Here is a 23169-nt window from a genome sequence, read left to right on the forward strand (position 1 = left end):
GGCCCGGGGCCGAAGTGGTTAAACTGGGCAAATAACATTAAAGGGTAACTCGACTTTCGTGGGGAGAAAAAATTTGCAAATAAAGAAAAAAATAATAATATAGCATATACAATTGCGACACAAGTCATATTGTAATTAAATGATAATAAAAATTACTTTTCCTTTTCAATCTGCAGTGCTGTAATAATCTGTAAAATGCCATGCAATATGGGTACCTGGAGGTGTTCTGTACACAGAATATGTACAGCACCCCCCACCCCCCTCACTGATATTCCCAGAAATCTGCCCTAAGATAAAAGTCCGATTTTAGGCAAGCCCTGCAACAAAAGTGTAATTTTTTGGGAGATACTCCCAAGAAGAAATTACGTCTAAAGGGATGCAGGCCCAGCAGCTTTCCTCATTAGTGCTCTGCAGGTGCAGCAGCTGGTTGATAATTATGAAACCACTCCCATTAGACTCACTTCCCACATGGACACAAACACACAGGGATTTCTTTAGAATAACAAAAGGTAGGAATCTGCAACAAAGTTGGTTAAAATCCTTGTAATGTAATGTAATCACCCAAAGTGGAATGTTTTTTTCACTTTTCCCTGGGGGGCATCCATGCGGGCGCACTCCCTAGTCACACTGCTGCATCCATTGAAACAGACGGTGGGACTCGGCCCCGCCAATGGCTCCTGCTGTTATCAATCTGTCCAATGAGGAGACACAGGGGTTGTAAAGGTTTGTTTTTTATTTTATAAATAGGTTCCTTTAAGCTAGTGCATTGTTGGTTCACTTACCTTTTCCTTCGATTTCCCTTTTAAATTATTTTTTCTTTGTTTGAATTTCTCACTTCCTGTTTCTCCTCAGTAAGCTTGCCACCATCATCCGAGCCGTTCTAGCTGGGGGTTAGTCAGCCAGAACAGCTTACTGAGGAGGAACAGGAATTGAGAAATTCAGACAAAGAAAAAAAAAAACATTTAGAAGGGAAATGGAAGGAAAAGGTAAGTGAACCAACAATGCACTAGCTTAAAGGAACCTATTAAAAATAAAAAACAAACCTTTACAACCCCTTTAACCACTTCCATACCAGGCACTTACGCACCTTCCCGCCCAAGCCAATTTTCAGCTTTCAGCACTGTCGCACTTTGAATGGCAATTGCGCGGTCATGCTACACTGTACCCAAACAAAATTGGCGTCCTTTTTTCCCCACAAATAGAGCTTTCTTTTGGTGGTATTTGATCACCTCTGCGATTTTTTTTTGCGCAACAACTAAAAAAAGACTGAATTTTTTTTTAAAAAATTACGTTTTTATTTTTTTCTGTAAATTTTTTTGTAAATAAGTAAGTTTTCTCTATGGCGGCACTGATGGACATCGATGAGGTAGTACTGATGGGCACAGATGAGGTGGCACTGGTATGCGGCACTGATGGGCACTCATAGGCGGCACTGATGGGCACACATAGGCGGCACTCATGGGCACACATAGGGGGCACTCATGGGCGGCACTGATGGGCACTCATGGGCACTGATAGGTGGGCACTGGGCATGGATGGGCACTGTGGGGTGGCACTGATGGACACTGTGGGATGGCACTGATGGACACTGTGGGGCGGCCCTGATTTACCAATGTTGCCAGTCAGTGCCCATTTGTGGGCACTGATTGGCATCTTTTTTTTTTTTTATGTTTTTTTTTTCCCCCAGACTTTTTTTTTTTTTGCCCTTCCCTGGTCCAGGGTGGGCTTCCCTGGTGGTCCAGTGTGGCGATCCGAGGGGGGGCTGCGCTGATAAACAATCAGCGCGAACCCCCCCTGTCAGTAGAGCCGCTGATCGGCTCTCCTCTACTCGCGTCTGTCAGACGCGAGTGAGGAAGAGCCATCAACGGCTCTTCCTGTTTACATCGTGATCAGCCGTGGTTGGACACGGCTGATCACGTGGTAAAGAGCCTCCGTGAGAGACTCTTTACCGAGATCGGTGTTGCGGGGTGTCAGACTGACACCCTGCAACAACGATCGCCGCGATGCGGCTCAGAATCCTGAGGACGTCATATGACGTCCAGTCAGGATTCTACAACCACTTTGCCGACGTCAATATGTCATTGGCGGGCGGCAAGTGGTTAATGCATAGAAGCTGAAAAATCTTGAGGCTTTACAAAAAAATATCTATAATGCACTGTTGACAACTACAATGGTTATGAGCTTTGCATAGTTCATTCCACGTACTAAAGAACACCTCAGTACTATGCAAACTAGGATAGAGGGAAGTGTTCTGTAGTTCAAACCAGTAGCAGTAGGGAAACAATGCAGTGAATGAACACTGCCAACCTAGTAGAGGAAGTGCATCACTGGCAGTATCATCGGGTGAAAATATAGGGGGAAAAAATAAAATGAATGCAGCTACAGGATAAAAGGACTGGTACCCTTTTTGTTCTTAGGTTTAGGCACACTTTATATTGCAAGCAGAGGCTGGCATGTTAAAAGCTGCTGAATTTGTATACTTTATATAAATAAATAAAATAAATCGTATTGTTACTCACCCATTATAATGTTTCTCTGTATATAATCTACTTACATACTATTACTGGTACCAGATTTAATCACTGGTTGCGGCCATTTGCTATGCGTTTTCACTTCCTATATAAATAAACACTTTCACATAGGCAGGACACTCTAATTATTCAATATGCCCAGGACTCCCCAGTAATTTCCCCTTGTGTCTGGCATTATCTGTCTATCCAAACAGCCAGAGAATAGCGGAACAGTAGCATTACAGATTTTGCAAGTAACATGGAGAAGAATTCTAAGCAAAGCGCACATTACGAAGTGTATTCACCCACTGCTGCACCATAATTATTTGTATTGTCTTCACACCCCATTCTAGAGCTCAGTGGAATATATTGGCATACTTAAAATTATAATGAGATTCCAAACTCAAATAAATATAAATGAAAATTACTGCATAGGAGCTAGGAAACACAATAAGCCAAAACTTAACAAAAATCATATTCAGAATGCATTAAAGAAAACACAAAAGGGAAAAAGCTCCACTTACTGAGCATTATGTTAATCAACATAGGTATTAAATGGCACCGGCGTAAAACACTTACTTAATAATAACTGTGCAGGGAAACATTATTTTACACAGCACAATACATGGATCGGTAGAGTACACTATGACCTTATTTGCATACATTTTCTGTATTAAAGTTTGGTATTCACAGGACGTGGTGGAAACACTGAGTCATTAATGTAGTTAATGGTGCAAGTTGCATGTTACCATCCGGTATAGCTGTAAATTCTCATTACTTACACAACAGCATCCACGGGCATCTCCAGGCGTGGGGAAGTGCAGCCCAGGATCTCCCCTGGTGACAGTGGCTTACTCTGGGGGACAGTAATTTTGTACTCTGAACGCAGGGCTTGGACAGCTGCCTGCAAATAGAATCACAGAAGATAAATAATAATGTTATCCAGTTTATTAAAGGCAGCAACAGAGAAAGAGAAAATATTAAAAGTGTATCTATATCCAAAAACAAAAATTTCATATATTGCGGGTTACCGGTACTTAGATGTGGTGGCTGCAATTAATTTTTTTTTTAATCAGATCTTTTTCCTTTATTCTCACCTGCGCTTGGGTTTTGTCTGAACCCAGAGGAAGCAATAGGTGCCTGCCCATTCAGCTATGGCTGGGACAGTCACTGCTGCGCAGCTGCACATACACAACGGAGCAGGGATGCCTGTGACATCATTGACCTAATATGGCCACAAGTGGTCAATGACACGGACATACTATGGCCATATTAGGTCACTGATTTCACAAGCATCTCTGCCCCTTTGTGAATGTGCAGCTGTAGGGAGGTAATGATCCAGCTGTACTTGATATGCAGCTTCCTTCTGGGTATGTCTGTATTGTTGTGTGGAATAAACCCAAGCTTGTCCCTACTCACCTAGGGATCCTGCCAGTGATGCATTTCCTGTCCTAAGGTAACAATGATTACTCACGGTACTTAAAACGGAGCTTCAGCCCACCCCCTCCCCCCCAAAAAATTTTTTTTTTAAAGTCAGCAGCTACAATTACTGTAGCTGCTGACTTTTAATATAAGGACACATACCTGTCCAGGGATCCAGCGATATCCTCACCCGAGCTGATTCTAGTAAGGGAGACAGGAAGTGAAGCCACGTACCCACTCCCCACCCAAAAAGAGCCAAATGTGGCAGCAAGCAGAGCTTCCCCTTTTGGGTGGAGCTCCGCTTTAATATACAGTATGGAGCAGCAGCACTGTCACTCTGGAACAAAACTAGAGAAACCTTACCACTGTTCTCTTCTCTTTAAGGTTTAAGTGAAGACAGCGCTGGACTGGTGCCAATCGAGGCTGCCTAGTGGCAGGTTACTGTGTGGAAGGTATAGAAGGAATTGCTTCCAATGGGTTGTATCCCAATTGTAGGTGGTAAGTAATAGACTCGGTGTCTCAAGCTGCTACCTTTCTGATAACGGCGATGGAGGCGGTAACACAGTGAAAACTTGGGTGATTAGAGAGGAGTTCCCGATGTCAAAAAATAGGAAGGTTTCACTTGATGATTTTTTTAATTGTTTATTGGAGATAAGAGTAAACAAGTAGAGTAGAAACGCATGGGCTCTACTTGTTTACTGTTATCTTCAATAAACAACTATAAAATTCATCAAGTGAAACCTTCGTCTTTGTGGACATCGGGCAATCCTCTCCAATCACCCAAGTCTTCTCTAAAAGGCGGAGGTATTTTGTAATCTGCAGTAATGACAGGGAACAATGTAAATGATGAGAATGCAGCACAGCCAGACAGCACATGAAGCTATCAACTTCACCAAATTTCTGGCAGGATCAACGGGTATTTTGTGCTTTTATTGAACAAATTTAACAAAATGCTTTCAATGGATTATTTAACATACCAAAAAGTAGGAAATAAGTGAAACTGATTGTTATCATTTACCTACATTTTTAAAGAGAACCAAGTTAGTAGCTATTGAGATTGCCAAATGAAATCAATTAAAACTCATCTCTATTTTCCTTCTAATAGAAGAACAGATAGAGGGCTTGGATCGGACACCCTTCAAAATTTCACTTTTTTTATCCACCTTCTGCTCTATATTATACAAACCGTACAGAACAGAGAATGATCCTGTGGTACTATGATGTTTTTCCCCACGCTCTTAATACTTTATCAGTTCTGAATTACCAAAGTGTTCACACGCAGGAATCAAGAATCATACAGTATGTGCATATGGCAGGTATGCTTAAAACACTATAAAAGAAAGCCTGGATTCAAAGAAAGGGTTGTAATAGAGAGAAAATTAGGGGAAATCTTAAAGTGTAGATTTGTTATTATAATACGAGCAGAGAAGCACTCTCAATGGGGACAACTATTCCAGAGAAAACTGTCAAAGTTGGACTATTCTTTCACTCTGGAGAAGGTTCCTTTTATTTCCTGTTGTGTCTTCCAGACAGTAAGGTTCCTAGAAAGCATAGACAAGAGACTTGATTGTTTTCCCTACTCAAACCAAACCAAAGAAGAAGTCTGGTGTCTACATTAAAGGTAAACTTCAGGCATATATATATATATATATATATATATATATATATATATATATATATATATATACTGTATATACTCGAGTATAAGCCGGCCCGAATATAAGCTGAGGCACCTAATTTTACCACAAAAAAATGAGAAAACGTATTGACTCGAGTTTAAGCCTAGGGTGTCCATCTGCATGCCTCAGTGTCCATGTGCATGCCTCACTGTGTCCATGACTAGACTGACGTTTAATGTGGGAGTATATGGAAGGGGTGCCCGGCGGTGCTCCCTAGCCGTAGGTCCCCCAGACAAGGGGATACATATGTGCCAAGTTCCAGGTCCAGGGGACCTACGACCGGCCGGTACCAGGTCCCCAAAGTGACCAGAGAAATTGACGTTTTTTCTATGGAAGGGGTGCCCAGGTTTGAAAAATCGGTTCTCTGCGGCCGTAGGTTCCCCCGCACAACAAACTTTGCACACTTGTAGAGGAAGAGTGGGGCTACATGTGTGCCAAGTTTGGGGTCCAGAGGACCTACGGCCGGTCAGTACCGGGTCCCCAAATTACGGGAGATCAGGCGCAAAAAGGTGACTCGAGTATAAGCTGAGGGGGATATTTTCAGCACATTTTAAATGTGCTAAAAAACTTATACTTATACTCGAGTATATACGGTATAAATGAAAAATGTATGTGGTAATCTATAAAAAGAAACCTAATTTTAAATGCAAAGAAGTGACTGAAATAACTGAATAAGACCTAAGTTTAGCCTCTTATAATACACAATAAAGCAGCAGCACTCAGATTGGGAAAGGCAGTACTGAGAAGTAACAAACTGATAGGAGGGGAAAGCAGAGAGATGGCCTCTAAAATAGTAAAATCACCAGACTGCATGTACTGTTTCACAGATGTGTAAATGTCAGGATTAGGCGGACATATTCATCAGCAGTATATATTTCAAGTTTGCATTTAGCTGTTTGTCTGGAATTTAGCTTTAAAGACATTATAAAAGAAAAAAAACTGTGCTTTTATCTCTTTGGGGTCACATTGGCTCACCCCCATCCTACGAAGCTAAAAAAAAAATCCAAAAGAAAAAAAAAAAAAGTAAAACAACATAAAACTGTGAAATGTGTTTTACTGCTTCATATTTCTAAATTTAACTCTGACCCTAAACTCGGACATATTTCTTGCTCTTGATCATTGCCATTCCCCATGGTAGCCCAGTGAATCCAAAAAACATCCATCAGCGTGTTGTGATAGTTCTGCAATTGCTGTTCAAAACAGATAACAGGATTCATCCGTTGATTTCAAAGGACAAAATAAAAGGATAATAGAGGTGCTCAAGCTAGTAAGATAGAGAATGTCCGAAGGCCGGGGAACCCGGCATGATGAAGCTTCCATAATACACATCCCCACAGCAAGACTGTTATTTCAGGCTAGTAGAGGATGATGAAGTGAAAAAGACACAGAAAACTGAATAAACAGTTAGACTAGGATTGATAGGAGCAGAGAATCCTAACATGATTGGACCATCTTCTCCAGGATCTTCTTAATTGTTCCAAAGGGACAGCTAATTTTCTGAGAGTGGCAGAGACCTGGGACTTAACTAGTCTTTTAACCGAGGAGGTTTCCCAGTGTGTGGAATGGTGTAATGAGAGATCAAAGGATTCTCTTTTCCCTTTGTGATTAAATGAGTAAACAATTTCCTCTTCCCTCTCCTCTACAGTATGAAAAATGAAAGAGTTATAGAGTGATGTTGGAGCGATTACTGCTCAGCGGATGGAATTTGTCAACATCCATTTTAAAACAGATGGCTGAGGACAGGGAGGACAGGGAAATAAACAACAAAATGATCACAGTGTCCTCGTTTTATACTCTGCAGACAAAAAGCAACCACCACGGGTCGAATGCAGGACCATTCCACAAACTGTGAATCTAATTTCCTAAGGCTAGAAAAAGATAAATTCCTATTAAAGCGAACAACTCGCTTCCAGCTTGCCAGAGTCTATGCCGTTATCCTTTAGATTAATATGGATGGAGAAATGGATGGAAGCTCCAGCAGACCCAAGGAGAGATACGTTGTCAGGGGGTACCCAAACCCTGAAAAAATATATTATCTCTGGGCAGAATGATTAGTAGTAAAAGCAGCAATTAGATCCCCAATACACAAAATATTTTTGTAAAAATCATTCCATAAATATGAAATATTATATTGAAAATTATTGAGATTCAAAACCAGTAAGCTTACACTAAATTAGATGTACACTGTAAATTAATATTTCATTTTTTTTTTTCAAACACTGCGTATGATAAGCAATTACATTTTGTAAAATAAAATACTTTTTTTTTTCATCCTCTCAGTGCATCTGATCTCCTTCAGTCTTTTTGGAGTCACCTTCTGTCTACAGACAAGTACGAGACAGCTGTATAGCATTTCGTAGTGCAGGTTTCTATATGGAAACAACAGTGGACTATGCCCAATGCCTAAGGGCTCTTTCACACCGATGTTCCGTATGTCCGGTTTTCATCCAAACGGACATACATGTATGGGATAGCGGATGTCAGCGGATGAACATCTGCTATCTGATGACATCCATCTCCGCTATGCTCCGTTTATGATGACGGAGGAAAACCCTTAGGGCTCTTTCACACGGGCGGACCGTATGTCCCCTTTTTCATCCATCCGTGTACCAATGAAAAAGGGACATACATTGGTCACTATGAGATCATGGGTGTCAATGGATGTTTATCCGCTGACACCCAATCTAGCCCGGTTCCGCATTCCTCCGATTCTGCATACGAAGGAAAACCCTACTTTTCCATCCGTCTGCGGATTGGATGAACAGACGGTCCATGTTCATCCGATCCCCCCATAGAGGAGAGCGAAGAAAAGACAGTGTCAGAAACAGACCTGTCATCTGCCTGCTCAGCGGGAATCGATGGAGCGTTCCCCGCTGAGCAAAGCGGAGCCCACATATGGACACGGACCGTGTGAAAGAGCCTGTAACGGTCACCATCGTTTACGACCTTCCATCAACTACGACAGCTTATCGACACTCCAACCAACAGGATCCGATCATCCGATCCATCCCATTTCCCCAGAATCAAGACGAGACACGCAGCTCTGTACTTGTTCCAAAATGAAGACTACTTTAATGGTACACTTAGCTTGCTTATATGCAGTACACAGGTTACAGAAATCACAGGAACAATCAAACTGTCCCCACCCACACATCACACCTTGGGGGGGGGGGGCTTTAATCAAATTCTTTGAGCTAATTACTAAACATTCTAGACATGTCGGCGCCGGCCTATAATTATCATGATCTAATCACTGCACATTCCTTCATTAACAGAACTCAAACAAAACACCATCACACAATGATCTCTTCTCAATTCACATCTTACACAGACTTTCTATCTCCGACAAACAGGTAGTCGCACCTGATCATCAATGGGCTATTAACAGTGTTATCACACAATGGAAAGGTCTTAGGAGCAGACCTGAATTAACACCTCTACAGCCTTACACAATGGTTAATGGAATATCTTAGGAGTCTATGCAATTAACACCTTTCAAAAGAATGTGTCCCCACATTGAATAAGCCAACAACTTGTGATATCTCAAGTCATCCTGCAATATGAACTATTATTAATGTCCCATCTCATGTAATACATGAATTATGATTTATTAGCCACCCTATGCCCAAAAGGGGGCACAGGGTGAACTTAGACCCAAGAGTTCTTAGGGCCGCTGGCATAGGAGTATCCCCCATCCCTCAAAAGCCTCTGGGTGTCACGGGTCATCCTGTTACAGAGCCCTATTGTTTCTTCCGTTTAAAAAACAGAACAGACGAAAAGCAGATGTCAACGGATGATCCGATTACATCTGATGCGCTGACATCCATTTTTTACCCAAATATGCCACAAAGCATCATGTGAAACACAATGCATGCTGGGGAAGAGCAAGGTCTCTTGGGAGATTAGATTAAAAAAAAAGGATGAAAAAAGATGAAAAACTGAAGAAAAAGCAATAGAAAAAGATGAAAAACGTTTTTCACCCAAAAAAAGGAACTGAACTGAACCAAACGGAAAGAAAAAAAAGGAACGTCCGTGTGAAAGAGTCCTAACTAGTGCATAATGTGTACTGGAATGGCTACTTGTAGTTGAGAGGGCAAGCAAGAGCATGACAACACGTATCACAACTGAAAAACAGGGACACACTGTAACAGGAAGTGCCTAAACAAGGACCTACAAGGCAGGTAGTTATTTAATGAAAGCTGCAGATTTAAAAACATTTAAAATTACATTAATATGTTAAAGCTTGTAGGAAATTTACACAATCGCAATTTCACATATTTTAAAAGCCAACTCCAGTTTTGGATAGATTAGTTACTACTTCTTCCAAATATGCGCTGGTGCCTCAGACTACGTTAAGTACTGTATTTATTGGCGTATAACACTCACTTTTTTACCCTGAAAATAGAGGGTAAACTGTGCCTGCGTGTTATACGCAGGGGGCTGTGGAAAGTTTTTTTCCTGAAACTTCCCTATTAAAGTTAGGGTGCGTGTTATAGGCCGATAAATACGGTAGATACATTTCTATTTTCTGTCCCAGGGACAATAAATTAGGGGATCAGTTGTCTGTGGGAAGAGGAGACATATAAAGAAATGATTAATAACTCAACAGGTTATAGCTCTTTCCCATTTTACTGAAAAACATTTCTTGTTGCATTCTGTGTCCCCACCGGAGTGATTTTCTGTACCTACAGGGGGCAGCATTTACATATTTACATACTGCAGCTTTGCCTTTCGGTCCTCTGGTACACATGTTGGTGGCTGCTGGATACAAACTAGATACTTGACTGAATGAGCCAACCAGGGGCGGACTGACCATTGAGGCACTTGGGCACTGCCCGAGGGCCCCATGCCACTAGGGGGCCCCATTAGGGTTGCCAGGCTCAGCAAAACCAGGGACAGTATGTAAACATCTGTTTTTTTTTACATCTATTCCTGATATGTCCAAAACCGACATGCTTTTGATGTGAAAATCCCGAGATTTTAGCTGCGGGGCCTCTGTACTGCCTCCTGGCTTGGTGGCCATCTGTAAGCTTGGGGGCCCCATAATCTTCTATTGCCCGGGGGCCCCATGAGTTGTCAGTCCGCCCCTGGAGCCAACACGTGTACAGGATTATTAGAGTGGGAAAGTGGAGCAAACTGATATCACATAGGCTATAGATGTCTAAAAGTAGCATCTGGGTCTAGAAGGTAAGTACCGTATTTATCGGGGTATTGCGCGCTCCAGCGTATAGCGCGCACCCCTAAAGTGGACCCACATTCCTGTAAAAAAAACATTTTAGTACTTACAGTTTTGGTGTCTTGCGCGGCGTCCATCGGCGGCCTCGTCGGGTCCGGCGTCTGTCTGCGGCTTCGGTGGTGTCCTCCTCGTCGGGTCCGGCGTCCTTCTGCGGTGTCCTCCCCGCTCGATCTCCGCGCCGAGTTTGAACCACTGCGCCGGCATATACCGAGCGCAGTACACTCGGGTATAGTGGGGCAGGCTCGGCTCCTCTCGCGGTCACGTCCTGTACGTCCAGGACGTGACCGCGAGAGCAGCCGAGCCTGCCTATACCCGAGTGTACTGCGCTCGGTATATGCCAGCGCAGTGGTTCAAACTCGGCGCGGGTATTGGCGTATATCGCGCACCCATGATTTTGCCCTAATATTCAGGGCAAAAAAGTGCGCGGTATACGCCGATAAATACGGTATATATTTGCTGAAGAGAACAAGGTGCGAGTGTGGGAGGGTATGTAGTATATCTAAACGAAAACCTATCCCTTAACCACCTCAGCCCCGGAAGGTTTTACCCACTTCCTGACCAGGCCATTATTTGTGATACGGCACTGTGTAGCTTTAACTGACAATTGCGCGGTTGTGCGATGCTGTACCCAAATAAAATGTATGTCCTTATCTCCCACATATTTGATTGCCTCTGCGCTTTTTATTTTTTGCACTATAAACAAAAAAAAAAAATATATATATATATATATGTGTGTATATATATATATATATATATATATATATATATATATATATATATATATATATGTGTGTGTGTGTGTATATATATATATATATGTGTATATATATATATATATATATATATATATATATATATATATATATATATGTATATTATATATATATATATATATATATATATATATATATATATATATATGTATATTATATATATATATATGTATATATATATATATATATATATATATATATGTATATTATATATATGTATAATATATATATATATATATATATATACACATATATATATATATATACACACACACACACATATATATATATATATATATATATATATATATATATATATATGTATATTATATATATGTATAATATATATATATATATATATATATATATATATATATATATGTATATTATATATATGTATAATATATATATATATATATATATATATATATATTTTTTTTTTTTTTTTCTTTCTGCTATAATACATATCCCCCAAAAAATTCTTTATCAATTTCATATTTTTGGTAAAAAAAAAAAAAAAATAATTCCCAATAAGCGTATATTGATTGGTTTGCACAAAAGCTATAGCGTTTTTTACTGGTAAAATCTTACACTGAGTGACACTTTTTGGGGACCAATGACACCAATACAGTGTGATCAGTACTATAAAAATGCACTGATTTCTGTCTAAATGGCACTGGCGGGGAAGGGGTTAACACCATTAAATGTTCCCTAGGGAGGTGCTTACTGTGTAGGGCACTGTCACACTGAAGATTCGTGATTCAGCTTAGTTGAATCACAAGATCTCTGTTTCCCTTCCTGACAGATCCGCAGTTTGCGCAGTTTGCCTTGACGGCTGATCCGTCCCTCCTGTGAACGAACCTCCAGACCCCTTAACACAGCCTCCCTGTGTTCCTGTACAAAACAGTGTACAATCTGTCTGTTCTCCTATCACAGACTGCACCATGCAGACATTCACGATTCTGGCTGCTCCCTTGCAACCATGTGGACTCCTCGAGGGTGGAGTCCAGAGCCCTAGTCTTGACTCTACAAAAACTTAGCTTACACCAGCACAATTAGTGTGCTAGTTGTTCCTCAAAACTAGGACCCAAAATTTGAGATTTTATCCCATTCAGGTCTCCAAAAATTCTCCAGGCTCCAGGTCCCAAGCCAGGGTTTACCAACCAGCAAGGAAACTGAAAAAACAGTTCTGTATGAGACAAGCACCCTGGGGCCCCTTAACCTGCGTGGATGAGAAAGCCTTTTAATAGCATGACAGTACACCATTCACACGGCCATTCCAATCAGATCTGCCTCTCAGTTTTTCAGACAGGCCTCATCTGAAGGTCCATGCACCCCTTTGGACATGTGGTTGTAAACGGACACTTACCTTAGGGTCCATTCCGGTGTGTCCGTTTCCATTTTAGCAGATCTGATTGAAGGCAGCCAGATGTAAATGGTCAGTGGAGTCTGTTTATACCCAGCTGCCCATAGAGCTCAGTGGGGTCTGCCCATACCTGCTCTGCATAAACTGAGCAGGCACAGATGTGACATCCACCCAACCCTATCCAATGGCATTTGAAACCTGATGATTGGAGCAGACACCTCTCCATTTGAAAGGGACCATCTTTAGTTGGTGACCCCTGCTAAGCATTCAACAAGCATGTAAAATACAATGACAACCATCCAAAATACAGAAGTAAATCACCAACTGAGTGGCTTCTATTATGGCCTCGTAAGAGGCCTAACCTCACGCTCCAGAAATGTTGTGACATGGGCTAAAGGTATACAGTATACATGAACTAAAACAGCTTAGCTCAGAGAAATGGGTCAAATAAACCCCAACCATTACCTGTCTGCTCAGCAACTATATAATGCCTTTGGTTTAGATTTCTCTCCAGCAACACAGATTCCACTATCTGCTAAATTAGAAGAGCTCCTATACTTTTTCCATCAACAAGCTTGAGTGCACAAGCCATTTGTTCCACAAAGATTTGGAAATGTAAAATATTGTATGTGCTTGTTAAATGAGGCAGGCTGTATTATTATGACTTAGATGCACATGAGATCACATTTTAGGCGCCAGCCATGCAGAGATCCAGGTAATTTCTTAGGGCTCAAATTCTTTCTCTAGCAGTAGCTGTTCACCTTGTGAACAGCTTTTGTTCAGTGATTTTACTAGTTCTTTAAATTGATGGGCGTACTTTTTCATAAAATATCAGCATTAAACCTCTCCTGGTTTGTGCAAACAAAACACAAAAAAGTAACTGTTACATAGTTAGTCAGGTTGAAAAAAGACACAAGTCCATCCAGTTCAACCATAAAAAAAAAAAAAAATACAAATAAAAATAAAATAAAAAATATCGTACAATCCAATATACCCAATTCTATACCCACAGTTGATCCAGAAGACGACAAAAAAAAAAAAAAAAAAACCCAGCAGAGCATGATCCAATTTGCTACAGCAGGGGAAAAAATTCCTTCCTGATCCCCCATGAGGCAATTGGATTTTCCCCAGATCAACTTTACCTATAAGGCCCCGCACACACGACCGAACATGTCCGCTGAAACTGGTCCGACGGACCAGTTTCAGCAGACATGTTCGGTCGTGTGTACGGCCGACCGGACAATTGTCAGGCGGATCGGACAGTTTCCAGCGGACAAATGTTTCTTAGCATGCTAAGAAACATGTCTGCTGGAAGCCGGTCCGTCGGACATGTTCGGTCGTCTGTACAGACTCACCGGACATGTCCGATCGGCCGAAAGCCCTCGCATGCGTCGAAGTCATCGTCGCGGCGACGGCGCAGCCACGTCACCGCGTATCGTGTCCGCGCGGATTTCTGTCTGATGGTGTGTACAACCATCAGACAGAAATCCGGCAGCGGACATGTCTGCCAAAAACGGTCCGGTGGACCGTTTTCAGCGGACAGATCCGCTGGTGTGTACGAGGCCTAAATGTTAGTACCCAGTTATATTATGTACATTTAGAAAAGTATCCAGACCTTTCTTAAATCAATCTACTGAGCTGGCCAGAACCAGCTCTTATTGTAAAAAAAACCTTTCCGTATTTGGAGATGAAATCTTTTCTCCTCTAGACGTAAACAGTGCCCCCTTTTGTGTTGACCGTAAAGTGAATAACAACACTAGGGGTGTAACGGATCGTCACCGATCCGTGATCCGAACGGGCCACCCCGTTCGGATCGGCACACCCCGCGATCCGCGGAGCGCTCCGGAGCCTAGGCCTAGGAAAGTCCCCGGCTTCGGCCTAGCTCCGGAGCGATCTTGCTCCACCCAGTCTGCTTGCCAGAGCCCAGCGTGGCACGCCTCCCCGCCTTCCCGGGGAGGCGTGTCGCGCTGTGCACTGGGCTCTGGCATGCCGACATGGAGAGGGAATAGTAGCAGAGAAGCACTAGAGGAGGGGGGGGAGAGCACATTTCACGGGTGGATTAAAGAGGAAGCAGGTGAGGCTGTTTGGGACTTGTTAAAAGTACAATCTTGATGTTTTTACAGCTATATATATATATATATATATATATATATATATATATATATATATATATATATAGAGAGCTGTAAAAACATCAAGATTGTACTTTTAACAAGTCCCAAACAGCCTCACCTGCTTCCTCTTTAATCCACCCGTGAAGTGTGTGTGTGTGTATATGTATGTGTATATATATATATATATATATATATATATATATATTACACACACACACATTTTATTTTTTTTGCGCTGATCCGAAAATGATCCGATCCGTGACTCCTGATCCGAGGATCGATCCGATCCGTGAGTTTTTTGATCCGTTACACCCCTAAACAACACCAATATGGACCCCTTATATATTTGTACATGCTGATCATATCCCCCCCCCCTTATTCTCCTCTTCTCAAAAGAGAATAAGAGAATAAATTCAGTTCCTCTAATCTTTCCTCATAGCGGAGTTCCTCCATGCCTCTTATCAGTTTGGTTGCCCTTCTCTGCACTTTCGCCAGTTCCCCGATATCCTTTCTGAGAACTGGTGTCCAAAACTGAACTGCATATTCCAGATGAGGTCTTCCTAATGAGTGGTGGTGAAAAAAAATCCTTACCACTGTTTATCCTGCACAGCATATAATAAAGCCTCATACATACGATGAGAATATTGAACGAATTATGTTCTGCTTTTTTTTTTCTTTTGCATGCTAGTCTCATATGGAAAATGAAGAGGTTACTAAACTTACGAAAATTCTCGTACTACAGAATACAACTTCGGAAGTGATGTAATGTGTTGTATTGTATTGTATTGTAATGCATTCTTTTGTTTTCCAGCATGCATGGTCTTGCTATTTTGACTTTTTTCAGATGAATACCGTACTAATTCGTAAATTAAAATCATACAATCTGGTATCGCATAAGAAAAATTATCATGTTTGTCTCTTCGGATAATTTCGGATGAACTGTCCAGGTGGGTGGTCAAAAGCCGTGCACCAACGATCAGATTATTGTATGATCGATTCGAAAGTGGTATTTTACATCTGATTTTCTGATCGTGTGTACTAGGCTTAATCCCAACACCTACCTGAAAAGTCACGTCATCTTATACAAGTACTCTGTACCTTCTTAGAGAATCTGGTGCTGTGGTTAACAGTGGCATAGTACAAGCAGATAATTTTGAAAAGTCTGGCATTCCAGTGGGAGCTTAAAACTCATTTATACTGAAAGATCACATAGTCAACAGCCAAAGTTTAGGGGACATAAGTCAAACTACTAGTACAGAGTTAGCTCAAATTATTCAGTTCACCTTTTCAAAAAAATAAATAAAGTTAACAACCTACACCCTCCCTACTAATTGCAATTACCTCTGTGGGTGATTAGCTGACACAGCCATGCAGCAGTCTGGGTATTTAAAAGCCCTGATCTACTTTCCCTTCTTTCCTTAGGGCTCCAGGGATGGACCAAAGTGATCCTAAATGGTCATGTGTCAGAACGTGACCAATTCGGTATCCTAAAGCAGAACTAAAGTACGTTTATATGAACCGTTCCTCCAGCGGCCCCATCTAGCGCTGGCAACTTATGCCGCGTACACATGATCGGTGCGTCTGATGAAAATGGTCTGATGGACCGTTTTCATCAGACGAACCGATCGTGTGTGGGCCCCATCGGTGAAAAAACTAGGAACTTGTTTTAAAATTATCTGATGGTTAAAAAAACGATCGTCTGTGGGCACGTCCATCGGTTAAAAATCCACGCATGCTCAGAATCAAGTCGACGCATGCTTGGAAGCATTGAACTTCATTTATCTCAGCACGTCGTCGTGTTTTACGTCACCGCGTTCTGACACAATCGTTTTTTAAACTGATGGTGTGTAGGCATGACTGATGAAAGTCAGCTTCATCGGATATCTGATGAAAAAATCCATCAGACCGTTTTCATCGGATGAACCGATCGTGTGTACAGGGCATCAGTCTGTGTAGTGAGTTTTTTCAGCTTTATTGGCCAGAGCAGGATGGTACAACTCCGGCATAGAAGGTCGTCTTTCCAGCACACAGGAATTGAGCCAACCACGGTAAACTGAGCTGCGCTCATTTTTCATGCCAGGGGATGCTGCAAAAGGGTGTTCTCTGTTCTGCAAAAAAAACAAAAACCTACGCGCTCGTAGCAAAAAAACAGCCAAACTTTAGTTCCACTTCAAGTCAAAACTTTTTCTTTAGTTTTGAATGGAGTAGAAAAATGCCTAAAGTGTATCTCAACCCAAGAACAAAATGCAATGTAAATATATATAGATTTAAAGAATGTAGATCTCTTTAACCTTGACAGGGGTATCTAAACTTCCTTATGCCACCCAAAACAAAATGAAACAAAAAGAAAAAAGATTTGGTTATACATAAACTTTAAATACAAGACAAAAAAAAAAAAAAGACAGTGGAAAAGAAAAAAATCAAATGCCACTGGATAGGGTTGGGCATTGTTTTGTGGTTAAGGATTTGCTGTTTTATTAAAAATGTAAACTTTTCATTTATTCATGGAGATTCTTGGTGGTTGTGGCCGATTTAAAAGGGTTGTAAAGGTTAATTTTTTATTTTCTAAATAGGTTCTTTTAACCACTTAAGACCCGGACCATTATGCAGATAAAGGACCTGGCCCCTTTTTTGCGATTCGGCACTGCGCTGCTTTAACTGACAATTGCGCGTTCGTGCGACGTGGCTCTCAAACAAAATTGGCGTCCTTTTTTTGCACAAACAGAGCTTTCTTTTGGTGGTATTTGATTACCTCTGCGGTGTTTATTTTTTGCGCTATAAACAGAAATAGAGCGACAATTTTGAAAAAAATCTATATTTTTTACTTTTTGCTATAATAAATATCCCCAAAAAATATATACAATTTTTTTTCCCTCAGATTAGGCAGATACGTATTCTTCTACTTATTTTTGGTAAAAAGTAGGGGATCGTTTCATGGCATTTTTATTAATATATTTTTTTTTACTAGTAATGGCGGCGATCAGCGATTTTTTTCGTGACTGCGACATTATGGCAGACACATCGGACACGTTTGACATTTTCACAGCGAAAAGTGCTATAAAAATGCACGGATTACTGTGAAAATGACAATGGCAGTGAAGGGGTTAACCACTAGGGGGCACTAAGTGGTTAAGTGTGCCCTAAGGGAGTGATTCTTACTGTAGGGGGGCGTGGCTGGACGTGTGACGTCACTGATCATCGTTCCCTATATCAGGCAACAGACGATCAGTGACACTGCCACAGAGAAGAACGGGAAAGGTGTGTTTACACTCACCTCTCCCCGTTCTTCAGCTCCTGTGACCCGATCGCGGGACACCTGCGGCGATCGGGTCCGCAGGTGCGGTCACGGAGCTTCAGGCCGGGTCACGAGCGTGACCCACGGCGGCGCGCCTGACCCACGGCTGGACACTTAAAGGGCAACTTACCTGTACGTGTCTGTGCCCAGCCGTGCCATTATGCCGACGTATATCGGCGTTAGGCGGTCCTTTAATCGGTAAGCTAGTGCATTGTTGGTTTACTTACCTTTTCCTTCGATTTCCCTTCTAAATGTTTTTTTTCTTTGTCTGATTTTCTCACTTCCTGTTTCTACTCAGTAAACTTGCCACCATCATCCGAGCGGGGGTTAGTTAGCCAGAACAGCTTACTGAGGAGGAACAGGAAGTGAGAAATTCACTAGCCTAAAGGAACCTATTTAAAACATTTAAATAACCTTTACAACCCCTTTAAGCCAACTCTGTGCAAGCCATATGGTTTAAGTAACTTTGATAAAAAGCTGTCCTTTGTGAGTGAGTGTACAATGTTTTGCTTTGGTACAAAGGATTTGTGGAATGCTGTACTTTTCATCATGATCACAACTACACCACAATAAGAAATGTGAAAATGTACTAAAGCGCTAATATGAGTATCAAAAATTATATTAAAAGATAAATAAATGATTCAAGCTGCAATTAAAATTTTCTGATATCACCCAATAGTGCTAAATAAATAAAATATTAATGCGCTAAAATCAACCTCCTAATTTTGCACGAAACTGTAAATATTATATAATACAGATAAATACAAGTGAATAAAATATATAGCGGCTGTAAATAAATAATTCAATGTGTCAATAAAGTTCACCACCACCACATAGTGGGTAAAACTGCTCACTTAAAGTTAATGAGTGAGTGTCATAATAAGGAAACCTTGAGAAAGTCACGTGACATGTGACGCAACGCGTCGGGAGGAGCCAGTGATATCATCAACGGTATGAGATTGTGCTGGATGTGGAGAGAGGAGGATCCTGCATGTTTTTACTTGTATTTATCTGTATTATATAATATTTACAGTTTCGTGCAATATTAATAGGTTGATTTTACGCATTAATATTTTATTTATTTATACCACAATAAGGCTATGACCTTGTGTAGCCTGGCTCAAAGGGAATAAAAGCCAGCCTGACAAAAGTCTGTCTTTTTGTTTCTCCAACTATTAAGAGATACAAAGCACAAAAGCTAGTGAGGCTTGAAACTGAACTTTCTAGCTAATAATAATATTGTGTATGTATAATGAGGCTGGGGAGACGTTCTAGATACCATTGTAGCTTGCACACTCCTTTCTGCCTGCTTCACATTTCTATTGGCCAGAAAGGCTGTCCATCGTAGTTATGGACCAATTTGGGGTCAGGATTTGACAACAAGCTTGGAAATTTGCTAAAAGAGTTTTCCTTCATAATGGCCTTACATTTGTTGTTACAAGTACAGTATTTATCGGCGTATAACACGCACACTCGCACAGGCATATAACACGCACCCTAACTTTAATAGGGAAGTTTCAGCAAAAAAACTTTCCACAGCCCCCTGCGTATAACACGCAGGCACAGTTTACCCTCTATTTTCAGGGTAAAAAAGTGAGTGTTATACGCCAATAAATACAGGGCTAGATTCAGCAACAACATACGGCGGCGTATCTCCAGATACGCCGCCGTAATTTCAAATCTGCGCCATCGTATCTTTAATCCTATTCTCAAAGGCAGATACGTTTAAAAAATAGGCTTCCTCCGCCGACGTAACTTGAATACGCCGGCGTATAATTATGTGCAATTTTACCCTGGCCGCTAGTAGCGCATCCGTAGATTTCAGCGTAGAATATGCAAATAACCTAGATACGCCGATTCACAAACATACGTGCGCCCGGCGGATTTTTTTTTACGTTTTTGTGTAAGGCTTTTCCGGCGTAATGTTGCTCTTGCTTCTATGAGGCGTACGCAATGTTAAGTATGGACGTCGTTCCCGTGTCAAATTTTGTACGTCGTTTGCGTAAGTCGTTCGCGAATAGTGCTGGACGTAATTTATGTTCACGTCGAAACCAATACATCCTTGCGGCGTACTTTGGAGCAATGCACACTGGGATATGTACACGGACGGCGCATGCGCCCGCCGTTCGTAAAAAACGTCAATCACGTCGGGTCACCAATAATTAACATAAAACACGCCCCCTCATCCACATTTGAATTACGCGCGCTTACGCCGGCCCCATTTACGCTACGCCGCCGTAACTTAGAAGTGCTTTGTGAATACAGCACTTGCCTCTCTAATTTACGTCGGCGTAGCGTAAATACGATATGCTACGCCGCCGTAACATTGCGCGCCCCTACCTGGATCTAGCCCACAGTATTTGCATCTAGGTGCCTGCACTGCCCATCCTCTACAGCTTGCCACCCTTTTATCCACCGAGTAACCGATGCATGCTCTTTAATGATCATTCCATTTTTTTTAAATAAATCTTAGATCAATGGCAAATACATTTTACCCCCGATTTCTTGTTAGGCACCAAACTGTTTTTTTTATATAAAACTATGAACGGTTTTACACAGGCTCCTTTTTTTGTCTAAATCTAGCAAATGCTTCAAATACAAGTGCAATTAGAGGTGACATTTTGCTCCTGTAACTTCATGGTTTTCTTTCTTTTTCTCATAGCTTTCTCATAATTTTGCAATAACTATCTGGAAAGGTCGTATTTATGTCGACGATTTCTCTTCTCTTAGACTTGGTGACAAATGCCTTGGATGGGATGGATTATTTCTTTTGATATACAATAAAAATAGAGGAAATTCCTGACCTTTGTGTTATGATAGACCATGTGGCCATTTGATTTGTTCCGCATTGTATCAAAGTGGACACCTCCCTGCTGAATCCTAGAAAAGGCTTGATTTGATATAGTAGCTTGTATGCCTGGAGATCAAGGGCCTTATTTACTAAACAGCACAGAACCATTAAGCATCTTACAGGGTCAGAAGCTGCCTTGGGGGCATGTATGTAACTTGAGCCATAAAGGCTTAGCATTCTTGACAAAACCTGGCCTTGGCCATCTTCTGGATCAGTTGTTCATGTCTTTCACTGGCCCTTTTATTTGGTTTTCAAAAGCCTCCAAAGGCTTGAACAAATATTCTTTGTGAACACATTAATCACTAAATGTTCACTGCATGGCAAGCTCAGATGTGAAGGTCTGTATGTTCTATCCTTCATATCCCTGAAAAGCATCAACATTGCCACAGCTCTTGCCTTAACCCAATCATTCCTGAAGCTCACCACCTAAAGCGGAATCACAGCAAAACAAATATGTTGAATCACGTTTCTACCAATACATGGGTTAATCTGCAGTCTTGTGTGTTTATTTAACGTTGGTTACATTCTATGTATAAGTAGTAGTACAGTCTAGGTTTCTATATTAGCTGTCTTTTCTCCTTGATTCTGAGCATCAATGATACACTACATTGTCAAGGGGCTATAGCACAACAATGCAGTTTCAATAAAGTTTAAAAATGAAATGTTGGGCACTGCAGCAGAATAATGACCTTGAAAACAGGTTGGATTTAATTAAATGTGTATGTTTTCCTACAACCTTTTCTTTTTTTGATAGGCTACAAGAAGATCAACAAAGCTTTACTTATCAATCAGAAAACTGTAGCAAAAGTAATACAAAAATTTAACAAAGATGGAACGTCTTCTGATGGGAATGGTTGAACAATATCGCCATGCAAGTTCACTGCAATTAGCTAAATAAGTAGAAAGCCAAACTGGAGTGATTGTTTCCCATCACACAATATGGCGTAGGAATACAATAATGCAGAGGAATGGCATGCATGAGTGTCGTCCACGAAGGAACCCTCTCCTAAAGCCCACTCGCAAAAAAAGCCTGCCTAGAATTTTCCAGGGCCCATGCTGAAAAATAGGATTTTTTTAACAGCTCACCTGTAAATCCTTTTCTTGGAGTACACCACGGGACACAGAGCCCAAGTCCTTACATAATGGGTTGTATAGTTTACCAAAGGTAATAGGACACTGGCACAACCAATGAAGACAGGCTCCCCTCTATGTAACCCCTCCCATAAGGGAAGTACTCCAGTTTTGTAGCAAAGCAATATGTAAGCCAGAAGAGGGGCGGGACCTCTGTGTCCCATGGTGTATTCCAAGAAAAGGATTTAACAGGTAAGCTGTTATAAAAAACCCTATTTTCTTTATCGTACACCACGGGACACAAAGCCCAAGTCCTTACAAAATGGGACGTCCCAGAGCAATGCTCAATATGAGGGGAGGGAGATGCAGATCAAGCAAACCGCCATGGACAAGACATCCTATACCGCTATTTGCAACACACAATGCCCAAAGGCGGTGTCCTTTTACATCCATTTGGTAAAATTTGGACTGAAGACCAAGTAGCAGCTTTACAGATCTGAAACATTGAAGCCTGGTGATGCACTGCCCATAAAGCACTTATTGCCCTGGTCGAGTGTGCTTTAACAGGAAAAGGAGGAATTTTATTCCTAAATTCATAATTCTGAACAATACCTTGTCGAATTCACTTTGAAATGATCGATTTTGACGCTGCCTGACCTCTCTTGGGACCGCCTGGCAGAAAAAACAAGACATCTGTTTTACGTATGTGAGCAGTAGCTTTCGGGTAAACCTTCATTGCTCACACAACATCTAGAGAGTGCAATCATTTTCCCCCCGCCGACTTCGGTTCAGGAAAAAATGAAGGCAAAACAATATCCTGGTTTAGATGGAACGGCGAGACAACCTTAGGTA

At 41.3% G+C, this 23169-nt stretch overlaps 1 protein-coding gene across 1 annotated transcript in view; it reads right to left on the bottom strand.

Moving 5' to 3' along the window:
• The window catches only part of DPH1 (diphthamide biosynthesis 1), a 409993-nt gene that overhangs the window by 121401 nt on the left and 265423 nt on the right, over positions 1 to 23169 (bottom strand). The window contains exon 6 of the mRNA XM_040338369.1: positions 3293 to 3414. Within this exon, the coding sequence (XP_040194303.1) occupies positions 3293 to 3414 (122 nt within the window). The remainder of the gene's footprint in view (positions 1 to 3292; positions 3415 to 23169) is intronic.

Source organism: Rana temporaria, chromosome 2 (genome assembly GCF_905171775.1).
Source record: "Rana temporaria chromosome 2, aRanTem1.1, whole genome shotgun sequence".
Taxonomy (NCBI): Eukaryota; Metazoa; Chordata; class Amphibia; order Anura; family Ranidae; genus Rana; species Rana temporaria.